The following is a 12,327-nucleotide window of genomic DNA, read 5'->3' on the forward strand; positions in this document are numbered from 1 at the left end:
CAAACGACAATGTATCTGACCTCCAGGTTTCTTACAGGTACACTGGGAGTGGTTTGGGGGTAGAGAACAAAGCCACCAGTTTCACATGGCTTTTTGAGAGGATTAAATGAAATGTGTCTGGGACTTCCCTGGTGGTCCAGTGATAAAGAATCCACCTTCCAGGAGGGAAGGGGAAGCTGGGGCAAAGTGAGAGAGTAGTACTGACATATATATACTACCAAATGTAAAATGGATGGCTAGTGGGAAGCTGCTGCATAGCCCAGGGAGATCAGCTCGATGCTTTGTGACAACCTAGAGGGTGGGATAGGGAGGGTGGAAAGGAGGCGCAAGAGGTAGGGGATATGGGGATATATGTATACATATAGCTGTTCTGCAGCAGAAACTAACACAACATTGTAAAGCAATTATACTCCAATAAAGATATTTAAAAACAAAAAAAAAAGAATCTGCCTTCCAATGCAGGGGACACAGGTTCGATCCCTGGTCCGGGAGCTAAGATCCCACATGCCGCAGGGCAACTAAGCCTGCGCGTCACAACTACTGAGCTGGAGCGCCTCAACTAGAGAAGAGAAAACCCGCATGCCACAACTAGAGAGAAGCCCGTGCACCACAACGAAGATCCCGTGTGCCGCAATGAAGACCAGACACAGCCAAGAAAAAACAAATAAATAAATGAAATGTGTCTGGATAGAGCCGAACACAATGCTGGACACAGAGCATGTTTGTTTCCTTCCACACTCCTTTTGTTCAAGGAAGGGGCAAGGAGAACAGTGAATTCCCCCTCTCCAAGCTCTTCTCTGTCAGTGTCATGCAGTTAATGCCAGATACCAGACATATGTTTCTAAACCATCATGCAAGATTCAAGGACAAAGAAAGTGGAAATCTAGAGAGGCAAAAGACAGGATTTTGCTCCTTTCTTATAGAAAGAACGGAATCCAAAGAGATCATCCTGCTCAGTCCCTCGCCTCAGGAAGGACTTCTCTTAAACCATTCCACATAAAGGAGACTCCTCTATTTGTAAAGAACCCCAAACTAATTTTCATACGGTATTCCTCAGGAAGTCTGACTCCAGTGTACTTTTTTTTTTTTCCCAGTGTACTCTTAATCACTACATTATTACTGCCTCACCTAACATTAAGCTGTCTTACTTATTTATTTACTTATCTAACTACCTATCTATCTATTTATCTATTGGCTGCCCTGCGTGGCTTTCAGGAACCTGGGCCACGGCAGTGAAAGCCCGGAATCCTAACCACTAGGCCACCAGGGAACTCCCAAGCTGTCTAATTTAAATCCTACTTGCTGCAATGTTAAACCTGGTTTCTGTTCACCTGCACTGATAAAACCTGCAAACTACAAGTCACGCTCTTCTGGATAAGAACTCTCAACAGACTTGCTTATATTTGTGCTCTTCTCTGGATTAAATCCCACCTCTTTTAGCCTTGACTCATCAATCTACAATTTTTTTTTAAGTCTTTATTGAATTTGTTACAATATTGCCTCTGTTTTATGTTTTGGTTTTTTGGCTGCCAGGCATGTGGGATCTCAGCTCCCGGCCCAGGGATCCAACCCACACCCCCTGCATTGGAAGGTGCAGCCTCAATCACTGGACTGCCGGGGAAGCCCCTAAGTCTACAATTTAAAACTCTCTAAATGCTTTTTCACTCTCACAACTGCCTTTTCTTGCCTTTTAGCTTCAGAATCTGGAAAAAGAGAAAGGACTTTAGTCGGAGTGACCAATTTACTGAGTGAAAAGGGAGTTGCAACTATATTTGGAGAACAAGACGATCTAGCCCTGGTCAAAGGGTGTGGTACTATTCCAGTTAAACCATAAGTTCTACCATATTCTCAGATCATATCTGAGAAGGGAGTGTGGGTCCAGAGAAGGGAGTCTTACCTTCTGGGCTTGGGCAGGTTCGGTGAGGACAAGTGTGAAGAGGCCCAGGCAGATTTCCTCGTGCTGTGGGGGGCCTTTGCATACCTGGGATATGAGGAAAAAAAAAACTAGTTGTCACTCACAGGAGGGAAGTTCTTGAGCACAGCTGCTCCCAGAAAATTTGGGACTCTTGAGTGACCTGCCAAGGAGAATCATCAACTCTTAAATCTGATGATTCCCTTCTCCTAAAAGTGATGGGGCATCTGTTTTAGGAGAGAGGTGGAGGGAAAGGATGGACCCATACTGCTTTCTCCAAGGCTTGATGAAGGATAGAGGCAGAAAATAAAGAGTGTTTAAAATGAGAAAAAAAAACAAAACCCTACTCCACACCTTTACCAGACCTTAACAGCCTTTAGTAGAAAGGGAGCTACAAAGAGTCACTCATGGATTAACAAGTGCACCTACCAAGTCAAGACCTTGGGCAAATCACTGAACCCCTGATATTTGTAAGGTGAAGACATAATAAGAATAATTACTACTAATAAGTAAGAAATATTTACTGAACATTCACTATGTGCCAGAAACTACTCTAAATCCTTTACATGTATTACTTTGAATCCTTTCAACCTCACAGACTGATTAAGAAATGTAAAAGATCAAATATGTGAGAATGATTTACAACGAAAAAAGCCACCACAGAACTATGAGTTATTTTTTAAAGTTGTTATTCAAAGACACCTAAGGCTCCAACAGATGGGATTCCCACGTTAAGAAAGAAAGAGAGGAGGGGGGGTGGTGGTGGGATGAACTGGGAGATTGGGATTGACATATATACACTAAAATAGATAACTAATAAGAACCTGCTGTATAAAAAGTACATAAATAAATAAAAGAAAGAAAGAGAGGAGTTGGGAAGCCTGGTTCAGGAAACCAAGACCTTAACTTCAACCCCCTAGTTCTTAACCACTGAAGTCTTTCCATCTTTTTTTTTTTTTTTTCTTTTCATCTTTTTGATCATGTCTGAAAGCTTTCAAAGAAGCAGAAATGGGTACAGGGAGAGTATTATACTCACGTAGGCATTGAGGGCGTCATTGGCCTCTCTCTCTGAGACACCAGTAGTCATCGATGTCACAATGCTCATACATCTTTCCAACCTCTGTGAAGGGGTGAGAAAAAATTCAGAGTGCTCCATACCACCACCTGTGATGTATTTCTGGCCCCCAATAAAACTTTTTAAAAATTTAAATCTCATCACGTCTCTAGACCTAACTACCAGTTTACAAGTCAAGTCACCATGAGGATATAATCAGCAAAGTCCAGAATGTATAAATCATGACAGGCTTCCTGATTTCTTTAACATTTAAATTGCAAGGAAAAAAGCAGGGAGGGAGAACCCCATGTATTAAAAGAAGCTTAAGGGAATTCCCTGGCAGTCCAGTGGTTAGGATTCTGTGCTTTCACTGCCGGAGCCTGGGTTCGATCCCTGGTAGGGGAACTAAGATCCCACAAACCACGAGGTGTGGCCAAAAAAAAAAAGAGGCTTACGATTTCAACCTCTTGAATAAAATAAGAATCCATGAGTCTGTGCTGATAGATAGATATGTACATACATGATAAATGAAGGGAAAGCTCTTCCTTACAGTGGAATGCCAACTAAAACTGCAGAAGGAATGACAGGAATAATAATTGATTCAGGCAAATATCATCAATGAATGGTAAAACCAGAGGCAAAACTTTCACAAGAGAATATTTACATAGGTTCAAAATACTAATTACAAAGAGAAAATAACTGTAGGAAATCCTGAAGGATACCACCTTAACCAAGTGATCAGAGTTAATATCCCAAATAACAAGACAGACTGACAGCTGACATACGCGCCTCTGATATGGTGCATTGAAAAGGCTAAACATCACTTCTATGGTTTTCTTGCCCAAAATGAATAATCTCAGTCTAATCATGAAGAAATTTTGACAACCCAAATTGAGAGAGATTTATAAGATAACTGGCCTATCAAAGTGTTTAAGGTGAGGGACAGAGATAGGACTAAGAATTAAAGAGACAGTACACCTAAATGCAATGTGTGATCCTGGACTGCTATAATGGACATAATTGGGACAACTGGTAAAATATGAATATGTACTATAAGAGTAACGTATCGGGCTTCCCTGGTGGCACAGTGGTTGAGAGTCCGCCTGCCGTTGCAGGGGACACGGGTTTGTGCCCCGGTCCGGGAAGATCCCACATGCCGCAGAGCAGCTGGGCCCGTGAGCCATGGCCGCTGAGCCCGCACTCCGCAACAGGAGAGGCCACAACAGCGAGAGGACTGCGTACCGCAAAAAAAATAATAAAACAGGTATTATGTAACAGAGGATCCTTGTTCTTAGGAAATACTCCCGGAAGTATTTAAATCTTCAGTGGCACTGCGGCTGCAACTTACTCTCAAAACATTAAAATAATAACATGTATATAGAGAGATAATGAAAAAGCAAATGCAGCAAATGTTAACAATTGGTGAATCTGGGTGAAGAGTATATGAGAGTTCTATGTCTTACAATTTTTCTCTAAGCTTGAAATTATTTTAAAATAGTTATTAAAAAATTAAAGGGATATATCAACTGCAACAAATGTGTGATCCTTGTTTGATTACTGATCTGAAAAACCAATTATAAAAAGAATTTATGGGAATTCCCTAGTGGTCCAGTGGTTAGGACTCTGCACTTTCACTGTTGTGGGCCCAGGTTCAATCCCTGGTTGGGGAACTAAGATCCCGCAAGCCATGCCACAGGGAAAAAAAAAAAACCAAACAATAAAGCACCTGAGGAACTTAAGGAAAAAACGTTTAAAAAAAAATTTTATGAGACAGTCAGTTTGAACAATGAGTATATTGTTACACTGAGGAATTATTGTTAATGTTTTTAGGTGTGATACTGTGGCTATGTTAAAAAGAAAAAAGTCCATCTCTCACAGACATACATATGAAATATCTACAGATGAAACGATACAGCTTGGATTTGCTTCAAAATAATCCAGAGGAGACTAAAGGGAGATAAGACAAGATTGCCATGTACTGATAAGTACTGAAGCAGAGTGATGGCTCCAGGGCAATTATACTATTCTATTTTTTTATGTTTGAAATGTCCCTCCAAAAAGATAAAAACAAACTTTAAAATAAAAATGAGTGTAGGAAAGAAAAGGACTAATGAAGAACAAAAGGCCAAACTAAAACCTTCCTGGGTCTCTAGTCAAACAAAGGCGGGGAGAGCTGCATTAAAGTCCATCCAAGGACCCTTCTTAATTACAAAGGCTTAACTCTAAGACAGCATGTGCTCAACCTTCTAAGGAGATCTTAAGTCACTGATCCTGTTCCAAAGCATTTAATACTAAACACTGAGAAAATATTGACAAAATGTATCTCATTTAAGTCAGTGAGCCTCTCCATTATTACCACCTAAACTACTTCCTGAGTCTTTTAAAATTTTATCTTGAGGATTAACCCCAAAACTGTTTAAGAAAACCACTTACCAATTCCCAGTGATAATGATGCTAGCAAAACAGGGACAAAGGCAGACAATTTACCTCCCCCAATCCTAAAGGTCATCACAAAACATCTTGTTGAGAACTACCACATTGTCAAGAACTGACAAATAAGGGCAACAGGAAAGAGGTCTAGGAATGAAAGACCACCATGTTTCTCCTTTGACCATCATCCTGAGTTTGCCTACGTCCGTCCCTACCTAAGAGCAAAGCAGAACTGAGTGTTAAGACAAGGAGCTCCCATAGCCACAAAAATTCAACCTAAATTAGGCCCAAAGCCACCCAGGTTTGACAACATCACTACCCAGCATCAGGTCTGACTATCCTCCAAATTAGGTCAGATAAGCGCGCTGAGCCTTAATCAACAGCACCTGCGTACTTGTGAAAAGGAGCTGTGAGATCACAGGAAAGCTGAGCTGTAAATCTCACAACCCACCTCTCCCACAAACTCTGAGATCCATCATTACCTAGCCCAGCTCCTATATGATAGGGGGAGGGAGGAAAAAAACCTCAGGTTGTATTTTCTCTTTTTAAATCGTATCCCTCTCCTCCTAAGATAGGTATCAATGACTGGAGGACCAGTTCCTCCAGTTGCTAAATCCAGGGTGTTCTTGCTGGGAGCTCTGGGAGGCCTTGCTTATCCGGCCTGGGTTAACAAACAGTTTCAGAGTGGAGGAAGACGGTGAGCAAGCAGCCTAAAACTCTAGATATTACTTCCTACCAAAAGGAAGAAATCTCTGTTGAATCAACAGAGATGCGAGGGAAGTCAAAAGAGCAGCTGGCTGAGGAGCCAACTGACAAGCAAGGAAGAGAGGGTCCCTCCACCACTGGCAAGCCTTAGGCTAATCTTAGGTGAGTTACCTAACTTACCAAGACTTATTTAATCCTTTACTTATAATACCCTGGTTTTCTTACCTGAAAAATAGAGACAAAGCCTATATCACAAGGTTGCTCTGAGGATTAAACAAGATAACATACGTGAAAGCACCTAGCAGGTAGCCTCAGTTGAATTAGACTCTATTCCATCTGTGAAAAAGCTCAGCGATCACACAACTAAGTCCATGAGGACCAGACAGCCCCCCAACGCCCCCTGCCACTACTTCTAATGGCATGCCCTCAAAGATCCCTGAAAACTGAGCCCTCCTACTACAGGACGTGGGTAAGTCCCTGACCAGGCTGCAAAGCTTCCTCTCCTACTTTTGCCTTCTATGAGAGAAGAGTAACGGGAGAGGGGAGGAGGCCTGATGGATGGACCCTGCACCAAGGTCCTCACACAAAGCTGGATACACAGCCCTATGGGCTGGCCTAGTTTCTAGCTGTGATGTAACACAGAGACCTTGGACTAAACCAGGTTTCTCTAGGCCCCTCCTCAATATTCTAAGCTCCACTCAGAGGCCTGAGTCAACTCTATGGGTCACTGCCTGGTCAAGAAATAAAAGTGGCCTCTTGGAACAGTGAGGCCCAGCTAAGGATGTAGAAAGTGGGAGAGTCCAGAATTTGGAGGCGTGGATAAAAGCAATGAGGAAAGAAATGTGAGGGTCAGTCCTTCCTAGGCAGTAGAAGTATATAAAAGATGCTGCTCTTCCTGAACTACAGAAACTACTTTCCCAAACAGAGATGGGAGAACTAATTACAAATCATTCAGAATGATTGAAGGACCACATCCCCTCAAAGAGGGCTGCAGGAAGCCAGATCCCTACAATCAACCAGCAGTACCCCTCTCCCCCCCAGTCTCCAGAGGCTCTTTGTAAAGATGGAATCACACACGCACCTGCCAACAACTGCTGGCAGAATGACTCTGTTCAGAGTAAGCCCTTCACAACGGCACCTCAGAGCTGAGTAAATATTTACCATCTCTAGGAGCTTCTAAAATAATTTTTCTAGTACTAAAACTACCTGACCATGGTTTCCATGATAGCGCAGTAGATGGAGTGGGGGTAGAAAGCGGGGAGGTCTTCTAGTTTGCAAGTATACACCTGAAGCTGGAGACTGAAGTCTGAGGATTGCTAACCTCTCAGTTTCCCCTCCCTTGGCCAGGTGAACATACAGTTTGTTAAAAACTGTATATTGGGCTTCCCTGGTGGCTCAGTGGTTAAGAATCTGCCTGCTAATGCAGGGGACACGGGTTCAAGCCCTGGTCTGGGAAGATCCCACATGCCGCGGAGCAACTACGCCCGTGAGCCACAACTGCTGAGCCTGCGCATCTGGAGTCTGTGCCCCGCAACAAGAGAGGCCGCGATAGTGAGAGGCCCACGCACCGCGATGAAGAGTGGCCCCTGCTTGCCACAACTAGAGAAAGCCCTCGCACAGAAACGAAGACCCAACACAGCGAAAATAAATAAATTAATTAATAAACTCCTACCCCCAACATCTTCCAAAAAAAAAAATCTGCCTACCAATGCAGGGGACACGGGTTTGAGCCCTGGTCTAGGAAGATCCCACATGTCGCGGAGCAACTAAGCCCGTGCGCCACAACTACTGAGCCTACGCTCTAGAGCCGGCAAGCCACAACGCCTAGAGCCTGTGCTCCACAACAAGAAAAGCCACTGCAATGAGAAGCCCGCGCACTGCAACGAAGAGTAGCCCCCGCTCGCCGCAACTAGAGAAAGCCTGCACGCAGCAACGAATACCAACGCAGCTAAAAATAAATTTTAAAAAACCCTGTATATTAAATACTGCCCCTCTATGGGAAGTCAGTGGCCTTGAGGGACTAAAATCCAAAGGCTTAAGGAAAAGAAGATATGATCTGACCTACAAAATCCCCAAGGACCCACATTAGTAAAGAACTACTGAATGAACTGGGTTCCAAGTATTCTACAACCAAGAGTCACTTTTATGTGAAATTAGGATTTAAGGGGAAAAAAATTAGAGATGACTCAAAGCCCATTCCCTGGAGAATCTTCACAGACTGGACGTGAATTACTCCTTGGAGAAAACCTGGAAGGGACATACCTCTAACCAAATGCAACCCTGAGACTTGTCCATAGCTTAAGAGGAAGTTCTAACTTGTTTGGGCCACAGCTTCTGCTTTTAGCCTGATTTCAAAGTGGACAGGGTCCTTCTCCACAGAGGAGTGACCGGGAGCTTTGAAGGCTTGTGAAACTAGGAGCTACATGTTTTAAACCCCTCCAATCTTTGGCACTATTTTCATCTCATTCCTCAAATCTGGATGGGGGTGGGCAAGAATTCCCCATTCAAAGAGAAGAACAGGGCCAAAGAGAAGAAAGGATACAACAAATGCTCCCTTGGGTAGAAAAGCCACAGTCCCTGCCTGGGATGCTCTTCACCAGTGCTTCATACTCCAGGCCTCTAAGGGGCTTTCTCATCACTCCCAGCTGTAATGACTCCAGTCTCTTCACTACCCTCACTGGGTTTTTGTTTTTACCTTTCTTGTGAGCGTATTAACTCAGTCTTCAGATGATAAGCTCTGGAAGGCAGGCCTTGGGTCTTCCTCATTCTATTTTCCTATCAGACTCAGCACAGAGTAAGTATATATCTGGTCAGGAAGCTACTGCCTCTGTATTCCTGGGCAAGAGGTGGGCCTATGCTGGAAAATAACCAAGCCAGAACAAGCTGAGATCAGTCAACACCAGGTTTTGATAACTTCCATGTGCAGAGATCTGTGCGGAGACCCAGAGGAAGAAACCAGTAAGTCTTGACCTTAGAGACACTCTGGTCTAGTGGGAACCAAATACATGGGGTTAAAAGCAGTGGCAAGACTTGTTGGAAAATTCAAATGCAAAGAACAAAGGGCAAAGAAGGAAAGAGGGGAGGCCGACACATTCTGGGAAACATCTACACCACAAGGGATATCAGAAAAAAAAGGAGACCCTCCCTCCCCCTTCTCTCTGGAAACAGTTTAAAGTTCACTCTCAAGACAGTCCAAAAAAGCAAGAAAATAAATGCTTCCTCTCTTTTGTGGTCCCCTTCTGCCATATCATTTCGCTTACTAGCAAACGTATCACTACTCAGAAGAACAGGATGCTATGGTACAAATTAGAGCAGGACTACCTTTCCAGCAATCAGGGTGGGGAATAAACCATTTCGCCAACTGGTGTAGGGATCAAAGGTAGTCAATGACTTTCTTACTACAATTCTAAAGTTTCAGTGCTAGATAGAACACAAGGCTCAATAAACACTTTGACAGTGACAGTGGCCATTTCTAAAAACGCAGATAATTTAAATTACCAGGCAATCCTGGCAAAGTCACTTGTATTTATTTTGGGAATACATTACTTTTAGAAGTATTGTTTATGTTCCTAATTATATCTACCTTAGCTGATAAAAACAACAGCAGAAACAAACTTTGATTCATCTAAATGCACACAGAATTATGGGGGAGAAGCATGATGGGAAGCCAGCCGGTCTGTGAACAGACACTTGTGATGGATAATTCACAAAGCTGCTATCCAGCCGCTCCTTGATTCACAAAGCTTTTTTGCATGTATGTTCCACCATCTTGTATCTGCACCAACATTTTTTTCAAATTTAAACTATGAACTCCACCTATCTGCTTGACCACCCTCTAACATCTGATACAGAGCAGTGACAAAGTCAGAAGCAGGGAAATGGCCAGTGAAGAGCCAGAGCCTAATAATTTACTCATCCTGTCCCTGGATAACCACTAAGTTGAATGCATTAGGTCTTACAAACAGTCCAGCAATCATGTCCCACTTCTGGGTCTCATATTCCTAAGTATGTCTTTTCATGTATAGCAGTGGAAAGGGATAAATGATCAACTCTGGATTGTCAGGGACAGGGCAAGAGGAACAAGTCGGGGAGGGTCGGGTCAATTATTCAGTAGTCTAAAATCCCCATTCAGGCCCACTGCATCGCCTCACCCTACCCTCTTTCTCAGCATCTATGTGTTCTCTCCTTTGTGTGTGTGCTATCTGGTTCTGAAGGAGAGTCCCCTAGGTCCCATTCACCCCGCACCTCACCCCACTACCTAACAAAACACAACTCACTTTTCCTTAAGTCTTCACTCATTCTCAATGCCCAGTTAACATCACCGGCAATTGATGGTGTCTACATGAAGTCAATACTATCTAACGGGAAGGGTCCACGGTCTACTGCAAGCTCCTATCAGCCCCCCAGACACCTACACATACATACGTTACATCTCAACTCAATGTATGACCTAAGATGAAACAGGGTAAATATTAATAATAGCTGTGGCCTGTAATGGGAAAGGAATGTCAAAGATAAATTCAGTTGATCTCGATGCTGTATCCCTTCCTCATCAACACCCCCCCACCATTTTCACACTAGTAGCTGCTGTTTCGACCTGTCCAGGAAGTTGGCCCACACTTCCTCCTTCACAAGCAGGAAGTCTGTAGCAGTGTTTGTGCTGTCTTAGAAAACACGTGAAGGCCTCCTCCCCCACCCCCACCCCGTATTCGCTCCAGTTTCCCTCCTCAACCCCATTTCTTAACTCCCTTCCCCACCCCCCCACACCTACCTCCTCTAACTCATCCTTGGCATCCAAACTGGTTGCAAGTAGCAGCCTCCCCCCTCCTGGGGCTCCTGCTCCCGCTCCTCCTCCACCTCCCGCTGCTCCCGAAGCAGCTGCTGCTGCTGCTGCTGCTGCCGCCCCCTTTCCCTTCTGTAACTCCATGGCTGCAGCCGGGAGACGGGAAAAGGCCAGGGAGTGGATGGATGGGAAGTCCTAGAAAGGGGGAACTGGGGATTGCCAGGGACTGGGGAGAAAGAGGGACAAGTAGGGGAGGGGAAGGAAAGGTTCCCTGGCCTCTCCACTCCTCCCTCCTCTCCGAAGGGCCGCTCCCGTGCAGGAGGCAAGGCAGACGGGCCTCCAGGTCCTGCCTCTGGAGTGGCAGTGCTGAGGAAACACCGTTAGCTCTTAAGTATGCTGGGGTAAGGGTCTGCACCCCTACAGGAAGGGTAGGAGAGGCTTCTGTCCTGAAGAAGTGGAAGAGGAGCCCTTTCTGGCTTCTGACCCTAAGAGAAGCAGAGAAAACCCTAAGTTTCTGCCTCAGGAGGTGGGGGAAAGAGGAGTCCTGCCCCTGAAGCATGGGGTAGGAAACCTTCCTGGCTGGTGCCCCAAGGGTTGGGGAGCGAGGTTCCTTTGGTTCCGGCCCCCAGGAGTGAAGGTGAGGCAGTAAGCGCTATAGGAGGACCAGCTTCTCCCTACACCACACAGACGCGGCCATGGTGGAAGGGCGGGGGGTGGGAAGACCGAGGGCGACGGCGGGGGAGGGGGAGGAATCGTGGAGGCCCGCGCCGGAAGTGAGCAGTCGTGGTCCCTGGCCTCCGCCAATAGCGGCTTCCGCGGTGGCGCTGAGTCTCGAAGGGGTAGGCCGACGTCGGCCCGCTGGCCTTTTCCCGGGCTGCCAATGGTATTGAGCAGAAGCGAGACCGGCCTGATGGACAACCGGTGTGCCCAATAGCATCCCTCCTTTGACTCGGGGGGCGGGACGGAACTACTTCCCGGAGGTGGGGCGGCTGTGAGAGATTACCAGGAAGGAGAGAGGCTGCGCCTGCGTGTATTAAAGCGCGTGCGCGGCGCTGGTCTCCGCCCTCTTTTCCTCCCTTATTCGGAAGCTCGGGTGGGTACGGGAACCCGGCGCTGTTCCTAGGGAGCTTTGGGAAACCCGAAGACTAGCTACGAATTGATAGTGCATTCACTATCAATTCGTAGGAAGTGGAGCCCTAACCCTTAAGCAGCCCCAGAGCAAGTGTCATCGGATGGTATGCAGCCAGCTCCCGGAGCTAAGAGTACGTCACACAAGCCAGTGTATGCGTTCATGCAAATGCAGTTATCAGCCGGACGTTGCCAAAAAAAAAAAAAAAAAAAAAAAAAGTTCATGGACCCACCTGTGTACTAGAATCGTGCACTGATTCATTAGAATCGTGCATGGATTCATTATTAGAAAGGCTTCTGGAAGCCCTATATTGT

General features: G+C 45.3%; 1 protein-coding gene across 2 annotated transcripts in view; it reads right to left on the bottom strand.

Annotated features, from left to right (window-relative positions):
- INTS3 (integrator complex subunit 3) overlaps positions 1-11,555 on the bottom strand; it is a 39,684-nt gene extending 28,129 nt beyond the window's left edge. For both annotated transcript variants that reach the window (XM_082862849.1, XM_082862848.1), the window contains exons 1-3: positions 10,873-11,555; positions 2,949-3,032; positions 1,898-1,981 (exon numbers count right to left, since the gene is read on the bottom strand). In XM_082862849.1, coding sequence (XP_082718975.1) covers positions 1,898-1,981; positions 2,949-3,032; positions 10,873-11,028 — 324 coding nt within the window. In that variant the 5' untranslated portion in view covers positions 11,029-11,555. The remainder of the gene's footprint in view (positions 1-1,897; positions 1,982-2,948; positions 3,033-10,872) is intronic.
- Between the last annotated feature and the right edge of the window lie 772 nt (positions 11,556-12,327).

The sequence above is a fragment of the Leucopleurus acutus genome (assembly GCF_964270905.1).
Source record: "Leucopleurus acutus genome assembly, chromosome: 2".
In the NCBI taxonomy this organism is placed as follows: domain Eukaryota; kingdom Metazoa; phylum Chordata; class Mammalia; order Artiodactyla; family Delphinidae; genus Leucopleurus; species Leucopleurus acutus.